A 12,809-nucleotide genomic window follows, 5' to 3' on the forward strand; every position below is an offset into this window, starting at 1 on the left:
TGATTATATAATAATTTTGTATGTGTCGGCCTGTTTTATTTTATTAAATTAAATTTTTGTCAACAAATATGTAATATTTAATTGTATGATGTGCTTACCATTTTCTTTGTAACATGTAAATTAAAAATATAAAATAAAAATTCAATTTTAATATATAAATAATATTATCATTATGATATATTTTAAATCAAATATATGTTATTCTCAGTAAATTTGAATAATTTAAATATAAATTATAAAAAATTGTAAATGTCAGAATATAACTATAATTATCTTCTAATTTTTACGTTTCAATTAAGGATTATATTTAGCTATCTAAAATTTATATCATCAATTTAAATATTACATAAATGAACATATCAACAATTCTCTATTTTTTCTTTTTAATTTTGTAAATAAATTTCAATAAAATGATGAATGTTACTCACTAGTGGTGACAGGGTTGACTGCTTGCACGGCGTTGGCCGACGTGAGGGTGCAGGTGGCCCTGCTGACAGGGCAGCTGCAGGTGACCCTGTCGGGCTGCTGCTTGTGCCCCTCGAGCTCCTTGGCGCGATTCCTCTCGGCCTTGGTCTGTCTGCGTTCCTTGGCTCCGCGGGCCGCCCTGCCCTTCGGCTCAACCCTTTTCTCCTGTTCCTCCACCCTTCGCGCGGGTTGCGCGATCTGCGGCAGGGCGGGGAAGCCCCTGGCCATCAACTCCAGCTGACTGATGCCCCTGTCCTCGAGCGACCCTGCCAGTGCCGGGGACAAACCTGCGGTGGCTCCCGTGTGGAACAGGGTCTGCGGCGAACTGGGCGGGATCGACGTCGGGGTCAACGGAAAGCCCGCCGAGAAGAGCGTGTCCCCTGAAGAGGAGATGTCGCAATTAGCAAGAAGTGTGCTCATCGCAGCTGGTTATGCAACCAATTTGTCACTCGTGACAAGCGGGCAGCAGCCACCGGCCTTTCCTTCCGCTTATGACGAGATAATTGTTTTTCAGGAAACTCGCTGATTCCATTTCGTATTTTATTTTAATATAAATAAAAAAAAAAAAAATAAAAAATTGAAAACATGAATCAGATTTAAAAAAAATTAGACTTTTTTAAGAAAATTCTTACTATGTATTCTAAAGTTAAATTATTTAATTATTTTGTATATTTTTATTAAAAAAGTGATTTTTATTATGAAAATAATTAAAATTCTGGGAAATACAAATGCTAGATTTTATAATTCTTTCAAGGTCTGAAACTCATATCAATAAAAGTATATTTGCGTGACTCTTCTTATAAACTCACTGAATATTCCATATTAATATCTACTTTGTATAGAAAAACTCAATTTCTCATTATTTACATTATTTGAAATGTAATCATTTTTATCATTCGACTGGTCATAAGTCTTGGTTTTCTTTTTAATTCATTCTGATAAGCTTGTGCTACTAAAAATTGCTAAATCTTACATTTTTCGACTTAATATTTTAACACTTTTTATGGACTTTTAACCACAAAACTTTTACTGAATTTCCATATCTGTTTGAAAATAATGCCAATTTCATTATATTCATTATTATATTCATTATATTCATTATATTATATTGAGGGTGATCCAAAAGCCAACTCTCTTGCAGGCCTAGTTTCGGATCGCCTTAATAATTTTTTTACAGACATGAAAATTTACTGTCATAATTTGCTTTGAACACCAGTTTTGTCACAAAATAAGAAGAAAAAAAATCATATTTAATATAAATGTAGAGTAAAATGATAAATAATTTTGTGAGCGACTTTATTGACAAGTCCTTTGCAGTCAAAATTTGAGCCGAAAAATTTGCATTTAGTTTAGAATGTTTTTTTTTTCGCAATTAATCCTTTAATATGTTAAATAAATTTATTTTTTCTCCTTTCCTATAAAGAAAAAACAACTAAGTTGATTGAGAAAAGTGAACTGACCTTTCTGCGGTGTGCCGAGAAAGCCGTGGAAAGTGGTGGTGGCCTGGCCGGCGCCGAACCTCGCGCCAGGCGAGCTCGAGCCTTGGGAGTAGATGGCACTCGCCTCCGTGGCACTCGGGACGGAAGGAAAGAGCGAGTAAACACTTCCACCCACGGCAAACCTTCCAAAGCCTGCAAAGAAACACATAATGTAGCAACATAGATAGATACACCCCACGCCGCGAGATAAAGTGAACACGCGCGTTTTCGCCGCACAAGAGTGTTGTCTGTGCCCGAGAGAGAGAGAGAAAAAGATGCGTTTTATTGCTACGCGAGGCGCATTCCGCCCGAGCGCGCCAACAAACATTGGGATTATTCGCTCGAGCAGAGCGCTGCAGCTTTTTATCAACTCCGGACTGCATCGGTTTGCGTAATGCACCGCTCGCAAGAGATCAAATTCGAAGAGTAAATTTAAGAATGGGCAAAAACGTGGCCTTTAATTGACTGACATAAACAATAATGTGTAAATATCCAACAAAAAATTAAAATTAAAAATTTTCCAAAACTGATCTCTTAAGATTTAGTGAAATCATTGCAGTGGAGATGCCTTTTTGTTAAAAATGCAACAATTTTCTAGAAAACAATTGATTATTTTAAATTTCTAAAATTAAATTAAATTTTGTTAAATATGAGAATGATTATTCTAGTTGTTACATTCATATATGTATGTAGTTTATAATTTGGTTTTAGAAAAGGAAGCGATTTTTTTTAATAAAAAAAAAATTAAGTTTATGTAAATAAAAAGTATAGACAACACCACAAGCACATATTTTCTAAAGCTTCTAAACCCACAATAATTTCTGAGAGAGCCTCTCATTATTTTATGGAGTTTTGTGTATATTATTGTTTTCAAGGCTAAACTTTTTCTTTTAAAAATCAATCATTTTATATTCAATTTATCTGACAAATATATTTCAATAAAGCTATGGAAACTAAAAAAATTTAACAGTAATAATCTTAGTATTTTTCCTCGGTCCAGTTAAACGGTTCTTTATTTCAGTATTTCTAATGCCCAAATTTATTACTTCAAATTATGTTTTTAATTATTAGTTTTAGAAGGGTTTCTGATACATTAATTTTGTCATACGCATTAAAAAATAATAATAATCCGTGTACATTATCATCTTACATAATTTTTTATTTATATTAAAACTCAAATATTACATTAAATTTTATTATTGTAGTATTTTCTTTTTCATTACTTGAATTTAGATTATAACGCACAGTTTTTTCTGTATTATTTTTAAAATAATTGTGATATATTTATATTGTTAGAATACAATAATACAACATCTGCAACAATGTCTTTTATTATTTATTAATACTATCAGCACATGATAATGTGAAATTTTGTTCAGAGATCTTTTTTTATCGATCGATCCAGCAATTACAGATGTATTAAAACATTTGATATCTTAGTAATGGAATTAGTTTTTTTCGAATTCGAAAATTAATTTTCAATGCAAACTAACTTCAGTGAAAAAAAATCGTTAAATATCCTATTCAAACTAAATTTCCTCCTAATTGTATGATTTAAAATAACTAATTTTAATCGATTGCGAATGGAAGATGCTAACCTTCAGGGGCGTGGGCCGTCGCGGGCCACGGGCTTGTCCTGAGCACCGAACCTCCCGCAGCTCCAGCCACCCCTCCGCCCGGCGACCTGAAGGGCGAGGGCGCCGCGGCCACGTGATGGGGCGCCGACATCATGGTGTGATGCGGCGCAGGGACTCCTGCAACACGAGCGATAAGCAAAAGTTGAAATACGCCCTATATAGCGTCGTGACAAATGGCTTGCCCGTAATAAAAAATAAAAAAAAAATGTTCAATCGCACGGGGCACTTTATTTATTGTTGTGTTTGTGCCCGATAATAACACACATGCGATGCACGCCTGCATGCACCATAAAAGTGCACACAAGAAAACCGAGGGAAAACTCAGTCGGTTTTTGAGCCGCGTGATTTTATCTCGCCTCGCCAATCGTGACGACTTTTACAGTTAGCAACAGAGGACACGCCGAGGATATCGTTTCGGGCCAATCCTCCGAACGAAAAGTAGCACCGATTTCGGCGTCTAGGATATTTGGTGAGCAAAAAAAAATGCTCAATCTTGGGTTGGTTGGTTGCCTATGCATATTGGAATTTATTCGCCAGAGCAGAACGATATTTTTTTAATTATTTATGATCAAGCTTTCCTTGGGGAAAATGATCCAGTTTTGATAAAGGTATGCCGACAAGCTTGAATGAGTTATGACTATTTTGAATTAACCATCAATGTAATTAAGAAGAGAGCATGAATTTATAATTTGCAATAAGCTATATTAATAATAAATTAATGTCAAGAGTTACAATTTATTATCGTTTAGTCTTCATCGATATTAAACATAAAGTTTTCTATTCTCCAAAACGAATATTATTTGAAAGGAATTTAAATTTAAAAAAAGATCGTTTTTAATTGCAGTTTTTCAGTTTGATTAAATTTATACACTGCATTGAGCTTGAATTTAATTTAATATTGAATGAAATTATTTGGTGCAACAAAACCTTCAATTTTCCCCACTTCTTTATAAAAACCAACAGATGAATTTTATTCAATTGAAAACACCATTTAATTCTCTCTCATAGTTTTTCTTTTCTTTTCTAATTATTTCTTCCGCTATTTATTTTAGAAATTTTTACCATTTGCTAAAAGCAAAATATCACTATATCGTCTCATAACTGCGGAATGTTAGTTTAATACTAACAAAAAGCAGCGTCAAATGTAACTAAAATATCGCTCCTGGGCACAAATGTGTACGTGAGTGTGAAACTGTGTGCACACTTGAAAGCACCAGAGAACATACACACATTCGTCTCGGAGCTGTACACACCATCTGACGCTAATTAACTCATTATAAGTGCAAAATTTAGCATCATTTCACGCATTCATCCTTTTGTATGGCCCCTGGCTTCGGAAAGTGTTGCTGTCGTAATTTCTTTCTATCCAAGCGAGACTTTCATTTTGGAAGGAAGTTTTAAATATTGTATTTAATTAAGTGAATTGAATTTAATATTTTAAATTATGTGTTTTTTATAAATTAGATTTTGAGCACTTAGAAATATATTAGCCTCATTTAAAATTTGCTGTTCAATCTAATCATCTAATTAAATTAGATATGACTTATTAAAATAAGAAATTTAAACTTTAAATGAAATTTATTTTAAGAGTTTCAAAGTATATTTTTGTTTTTAGTACAGTTTTTGTATGATATGCAAAAATCAGATTCCATTTGAACTGACGCGAATAAAAGCATCTGTTTTCCAATATATTCCCATCATATTTGATTTTATTAAGAGATGCTTCGTATCGTCATCTTCTCTCGTATTGATACAGTGCTCAAGTAGCGCCGAGAGAGTGCAAAAGAAATCCACTCAAAAAACTTCCCTCCAGCACCATCCAGAGCAAAAACTCTTCAGATCCATTCATTTCCTCTCATCAGCGCCGGAGGTAAAATAATAATAACATAATATTTTACTCACACACATATAAAAATATACGTTTCTCGGAACGAAAAGAGCGAAAAATTGGTCGTTTAAAGAGGCAATATGAGTGGGGCACGATTTTGAATATCAATGAGATCGGAGAGGGAAGGACACTCATTTAAATATACACACAGCGAGAGAGAGAAAAGAGTGTGCCACGGATGAGATAACCTGTTGCTTTCCTAGCTGCCCACACTTCTACTCACACATCCGTACACCTCCCATGCAGCCCCCACCTACCCCCCATCGCAGAGCAGTCGCCCTAGAAAATTATCCTCCGCCATCCAACGTGCGCCGGCTCGCTCTTTCTCTCTCTGCTCCACCAACGCCGCCGTCGCTCTTTCGCTTTTATGTGTATTATTAAAGCGGCTCGGCGCGAGTGTTTCGTGTGTTCCCCTTTAATGTGTAAAAAGTGATGAGACGCGCTCTTGCCACACCACCTTTAAGATCCATCTCTCCCTCACTTGCCGAGTTCCTTTTTGCTTTTTTTATACTGTCGTTGCTGAATCGTTTATTATTTTTCTTGCTTCGAAAATAATTCCGCTCAAGTGCTATTGTTGTTATGTCCTTTTGAGACGAGGCGGCGCAGGATGAAATTTCGGTGTTATTGCGCCGGGCGGTGATTGAGCTGCTTTATTGCAGCTGACAATTTTTGCAAATTGATTGAAAATATGAACTATCGCAATTGATAGACGAGTTTGCAATTTGCGAAATAATTTTATTTGGATACTTTTGTTTGAATTTGAAAATATTAATTAAAAATGAATATGAAAAAGCATAATGAATTGTGGCTGCAGCCGACGGTCAAAACACGCAGGGCAAAACATTATTGAAATAATGAAAAAAAAAGACATTAAAGAAAAGCCGAATTGAATTAAAAAACGATCAATCAACCCTAGATTGTAAAATTGTTGTAGACAATTTTTAAAAGTACTCTGAAGTCACAAATGGTCAAAATAAGGTTGCAGAAAGATCAAGTTTTATAATTTTCGATGGATATTCTTGTATTGCGGATGTGCAAAATTGATCTGCTGCTTTTAAAATATTCAAACTTTTTAATTAGCAAATGTAGGTCTTATTACAAAACTTTTGGAACTTTTTCTCGTTTCACGTGCGCGTTCCCATGGCTTTGATCACTTTTGTTATGGTCTCTGAGGTAAATAGTATAATAATGGATTTATACGGCATGCACATTAGCACCGAATGAACTTCGACCCCTCAGAGCTGTTGGTTGGTCTCGTTTTGTTTGATTGTTGTGGCTGATTGATTGGTGGCTGCTGCACGATAAGCGGACAGGAGCAGCGCCGAACAAGCAACCACTCTATCATGCACGAGTCTCTTTCCAGAGCTGCTGACGGCGACTTGTTTCCTGCCTTTAATTGAGAGATATTATTAAACAGCAGCTGAGCAAATAACAATGTGCGAATTGCTGAGCGTTTGTTGCAGAAGCGAAAAATAAAACGTTGCGCGGGAAGAGAGAGAAAAAAACGTGCAGTCAGCAAGAGAGTTTCTCGGAGAGGATTTTTTGCATCTGTAACAAAGTTGCTTATGCTTTAGTGCCGCATATATAGTTCTTTGATCGCTGTACAAAAAGTTTTGGCCCAACCGAATGGGAATAATAATGAATTCCGCCACCTCTGATTGGCAACGCTCTTCGGCCCAACTTTCTAATGAACCGCATAAAAACAGACTGATTAATGGGCATCGGCCAATTCTGAGCCGGTCCGACACGGCAAGAAGTTTGCTTGGCTCTTTCGGGGTCGACTAATCAGCTTTTTGTAAAAAGGGGGCAAACTGCCTGTTTCTTTTTCTATATACGAATTAGTTTCTTTTTCGCCAACAACAATGCAAGATGAATTTGAATATATTTGTAAATTTGTTTATTAAATAAAAAAAATTTATAAAATTGTTCATTTATCCAGATTAAGAGGAATAGTAAGCATTCTAATGCCAGAACTTATTTTATGGTGATTTTATTTAATGATTTTAAATAATAGAAAATATATACAATGAAAGGATTCCACACAAAGAGGATGTAAGTAATTCTAATTAAATGCGCATAAGGATTGATTGCATAGCATTAAATATAAAATTATTTTTGTGGTCACTAAGAACATTAAAATTTTGTAAAACAGTTAAAAGCCGCATGAAATATATTTGTAAAAGTAATTTTATTAAAAAAAATTCTGTTATAAAAAAACTGAAATTATTTTAATAAGCATAATGTATGATAAAATATGTTTAATATTAAAAGAAAGTATTTTAATAGTTGTTTTATTTGAACATACTTATTTTTAGAGTTATGTTATTTTCCTATATGTTTGCATCCTACAAAGCTTTTTATAATTCACGTCCTTCGCTCTCTCGGGCCACAATAATAATCCAACTGACTCTCAGCAGGCAGATAAACCCTCGCAAAATGGAAACCATTATACCCGAAGACCGCCTAGGCCCTTAGCATAAATATACCAACAATAATATCGCTCTGAGGGGCCCTGAACTTTTCTCATTTATCTAGTTTAAATCAGATTTGCACGCACACACATGTATAGGAGCGGCTTTGGAAGGCGGGAATTATCTCTCTCGTATGAAAGAAAGACAGAACTCGTTAGAATAGGAGAAAAGTGACGTCACGAGTTTTGGGTTGGGTCGTTGCCAGTTGGGCGATTTATAGCGTCTGCTCCTCCACCCGCAATGCACGGCCGTCTGCAGGGCCCGTGGCACCGGCGATCGATGCCTCGCCGCCCCACAAACGGCGCCCCTGATCGCACCCTCAAGCATAGGCAACGCGCCGCGCCTCGCCGCGTGGCCGGTTGCATGCTTCCTACTTTTCTACTTTTCATCTCGTGCTGCTGCAAACTTATTTAAATATTTTGCTGACGCGGATAAAAAGATTTTGTTGTTTCTTTATTTGTCGTGAGTGAGTAGTGAGTGACTCTGGCTGGAACACGTTTGCGGTCTGATTTTCTGTGTTTCGCAGGCCCTTAAGAGAGAATCAAGCCAGGCGTGCACAAGCAGTAACAAAGTATCACCCTCCAGGCCCCATCGCAAGCGAGCAAGCAAGAGAGAAAGATGCTGCTTCTCTTTCTTCTCAGTGCTCGCGAATTCGCGCTCAGGCCCCCGATCAGGTTGCACTGCACAAAAGTTTGCGTCGCTCCCCCGCGTTTTCGCCGTGCACGCGGAAAAGAGAAAAGAGAGTTTCCGTGAGGCTTTCAAGCAGTGAAGAGAAATGAAAATCGATGAGGAGTTCGTGGTGGCCCCTCAACTTGATTGGAAATGCGAACCCGAAGTTAATCCTACTTTATTTACAGCAAGTTGAAATGCTCTCAAAGACAAATTAATATTCTACTGAATATTTGAAATGTATTATTTAATTTAATAAAATTCATTTATTTTTTTTCAAAGAAGTCAAAACAATCAATTGTTTTTGTTAATTTTTGTAAATGTGTTTTAATTAAAAAATAATAAACAATAAATGATATTTTATTATAATTAATTTTTCATAATGCATTTTTCATAACTTATTAGCTTTATAGAACTTACTGGCAATTAAAATGAACGCGATATTAACCCGAGAATTTATCAAAATAATACCAAAAATAAGTATTATTTAATATTTCAAATATAAGAAAAGTTATTTCATTGAAATATATGGATTCCTAATATTTATTTTTGGACAAATATTTTGCTTAAATATCTCATTCTGGCCAATTTTGTAACCCAAAACACAATTAATTATCAATTCAATATTCAATTTGTTTATTCTCTCACAACAGGTCAACAACAGGTTATCTGGAAATTCACATTAATGAGAGATAAAATTTTGTTAAATTAAATTCAATCTTGTTTCTTAATAATGCAAAAAAATTAACGATTCTTATTTATGTGAAACATTTAAGACGGTAACGTTTGCTTATTATTGGAGAAATAAGTTGACCTGAGCATTTACAACTGCAAATTTAATGTCTCGCCTCAGCTGATTCAGCTTACATTTTTTTTTTTATTAGTTCGGCGCTCATCTTGAAATAAAATATAAAGAAGGATCCGCTTCAGTCAATACCGCTGGCCAGGTGAGAAAATTCTTAAACAACTGATCTGTTGGGCTATGACATTCCGTTAATTGTTTTATGAAATTTACAGGATACAGAAATTATTCAACATTACCCTCAGATAACCATTATTTTAAACTATATTATATTTTTTTCTTATTTCTGCAAATTAACAGCTTTTTTCCCTGAGACTTTTGGAAGATTATTTATATTGAGTTCAATTCAGAGTCGTTCATTAATCTAATCTTTGAATAAAGCAAAGCAAATTTAGAAACCAGCAGGACAGACCGCGCTATCTATTCCCCTTTTGATGCGCCCCGCACAGGATCGAGAGTCAAAGGCGCGAAATTTTCATCTGTGGCAGAGGAAAAACGCGAGAGTCTTCTTTGGCTGGCGGTCATTGTGCGCGGCGTGCACTGCCGAGTTCAAAAGACGCTTTGATGAGAGGCGCAATTCAATGAGGATGTGGAAACTAATGCTGGTGTGTGTGTGACGTTATGATCCATGATGGTGCCCAACTGGCGCGATGTGGACTCGCGCGCACCCCGAGCGTCAGCGTAATTTGGTAATCTAATTTGTCAGCGCGTTTCACTACTTATAATATGCGCTCCACGTCACACAACACAGCCGCGTGTTTTGCTGCGCGAATCCTCTGCAACTTCCAATTAACTGCTGTGTTCGGACCCAACCGGCCTTGGGATCAAATTTGATTAAACCCAGGCTCACCTGCTGGACTCGCACGGATCGAGTTGCTTTCCAAGAATTGCATTCTCCAGTTCCGTTAATTACTTCAGAATTTATCACAGCAAATTCTCTGCTTCAAAGAAATTGAAATTTGCAAAGCTTTTCTACTTTTGTGGGGAAGAAATTATATCTGATTTCACTTGACATAAATATCTAGAATAAAGCAAAAATAAATTTTATTTTTTATTTTAATCATTTCACAATAGCAATCGCAAAATTTGTCAATGTTCATTGTTATAGTAATTGAAAAAATTTATAATAATAATAATAATTTTAAAATTTCAGCCGAATTAAAATATTCATTTTGATATCAATGCAAGAGGCCTGCAGCAAGGTGGCTAAATATTTATTTTGTTAATTTTTAAAGGCAATGTTAAAATACAGTATTGTATAATCACTTTTGGAATCGATTCCTGGAGTAAAAAAAATCTTTAATTTTATCCCCGGCCTCAGGTGCTTTTTTCAACGTTTGGTTGTGCAAAATCAGTTATCATAATATTTTTTTCCACAATTCTTAACAAGCAGATTTTTGCTTGAATTGAACCGGTAATGTTTGATCCATGGAAAAGTTTCAGGTTAAGGGATTAAGCTTTACATTCACATAAACACACGTTTTTGATACCTCAATTTTAAAACCTTTTAAATGTTGAGCCCAAATTTACATTTTGTTCACGTTTTGAGCATATAATTATTTGAAATCCATTAGCAGTATGTAAATTCGAAACAAAATTAAACTCATTACGATCATGCTATTATTGAATTAATTACATTTAGAATATTTAAAGTTTATAAATAAAATTAGTAATTTGTTACTAATGGATGTAATGGTTAGTCAAACAAAAAAAGCATTTAAAATAAATTAAATCGTGTGTAATAATATTTTAAATTTCTTCTGAAAACCGATTTCCCTGGCATAAAATTGCTCAAAACATGCTCGTATTTTGAAAATTTTGTGCTATTCACAAAATATTTATATGAATCAACCTTTTGTTCCACCACTTTCTATCCTAATTTTATATTTTTCTTTTACAGAAAGATAAGCAACTCAGCCTAAATGTTGCCCTTTACATTCCCCCATAGTCAGCCTGCCGCTGGGAGACTGGTCGGTGTTTATTCAAAATTTCCGTAACAAAACTGGAACAATTAAAGCAGCAACAAAAAGGCCGCTCGTTTGCTCGTTCACTTGAAAATTTCTTAGGGTGTGCGAAAATGCCAGGGCCTGTCTTTATTTTATAAGAAATGAGGAGAAGGGAGGCCCGAGACAAAGACCCGGCCGGGGTTTTCGTTCGTTCGTCGACGCATTTACAACTCGGCGCTGATATTTTCCGGCGGCACAATGGACTTGTTGTTGGAGTATCGCAGGTTATGCACTTTCATTACCCATATACCTGCCTATACAGCCCAAGTGCATGCGAGGGAAAAACGCTGCCTTCTTCTTCATCGACTCTGGGCCCCTCGCTTTTTTAAACAAAAAGAAGTTTACAACGGCAATAAAAAGGCAGTTTCAGGAATAATAAAAAAAAACTCTCCGCAGCCAGCGAGCAGCGCGGCGAACAACCGTGGCGTACTTCTTTTCAGGCCCGCATTCAATTTTTTTTTCTCTTTCCGGGAATTCTCTCGGCAGTGGCTTGCAAATGAAACGGATAAATATTGAATGCATTTGTATGTTGGCAGGCAATTTGTACCCTGGAGTATTTATCCGTGATTTCCCAGCTGTTTTAGGAGTAAAATGTAACAGTTGCAGGAAATGATATAAAAAAATGACCTAGTTTCAATAGAGTTCCAACTTTTTGATATTTTTAGAAGATTGATTCTGTGACTTTTTCATTCTCATAACGTATTTGCATCATGTTGGCTAAACTCGCAATTTTCATTTTCAGGCAGATTTGAATGTATTGAGAAAAAACTAAATTTGAAATTTTAAAACTTATGGGACCTTGAAAAACCCAGACAGTTTTTCTAAAATTTGGAAATTCTGGATTCTAAAAGGTGATCGCACAAAATTTTTCATGCACTTTGTTATAATATTTAATATTTTATAGAATCTGAAGAAGAAAAAAAACGGATTATCAATTTTATTTTAAAATTATAAATTTGCAAAGAAGTATCCATGAAAATTGACCATGTATTGAAATCAATTCCTTTCCTAGAAATATCTTTATTTTTTCCCCAATTTTACAAGTGACGTCAAATTTCATGATTACACATTTAAAGAAATAGTAAATTTAATAACATTATAGAATAATTTGAAAAGGCCAAGTTTTCCAGCCATTTTATAATTAAACGGTATTAAACAGGAAAGTCCCTCCTCCTTGATACATAAAACAAAACACATTTTGAACTTGTTACGGTGAAGAAAGGGTATTATTAATTTTAATAGTAATTTCAAGCAATTAAATAAATTTATTCTAAACTTATTAGGTTTTTAAAATAAAAGTACAAATTAACATAAATAAGTCTGGAGGGCATAATCCATATTATTTTAATGCGGAAATCGAAAATTTCGACAAAACGTCAGTGTAAAAATTTAC

The 12,809-nt window shown here is 35.1% G+C and overlaps 1 protein-coding gene across 4 annotated transcripts in view; it reads right to left on the reverse strand.

Annotated features, from left to right (window-relative positions):
• The window catches only part of LOC132194946 (protein winged eye-like), a 132,935-nt gene that overhangs the window by 18,978 nt on the left and 101,148 nt on the right, over positions 1-12,809 (reverse strand). For all 4 annotated transcript variants that reach the window (XM_059616555.1, XM_059616552.1, XM_059616553.1 and 1 more), the window contains 3 exons: positions 3,542-3,697; positions 1,926-2,096; positions 429-845 (listed from right to left, as the gene is read on the reverse strand). In XM_059616555.1, the coding sequence (XP_059472538.1) occupies positions 429-845; positions 1,926-2,096; positions 3,542-3,674 (721 nt within the window). In that variant the 5' untranslated portion in view covers positions 3,675-3,697. The remainder of the gene's footprint in view (positions 1-428; positions 846-1,925; positions 2,097-3,541; positions 3,698-12,809) is intronic.

This window comes from Neocloeon triangulifer, unplaced genomic scaffold (assembly GCF_031216515.1).
Source record: "Neocloeon triangulifer isolate White Clay Creek 2 clone unplaced genomic scaffold, ASM3121651v1 ptg000008l, whole genome shotgun sequence".
Taxonomy (NCBI): domain Eukaryota; kingdom Metazoa; phylum Arthropoda; class Insecta; order Ephemeroptera; family Baetidae; genus Neocloeon; species Neocloeon triangulifer.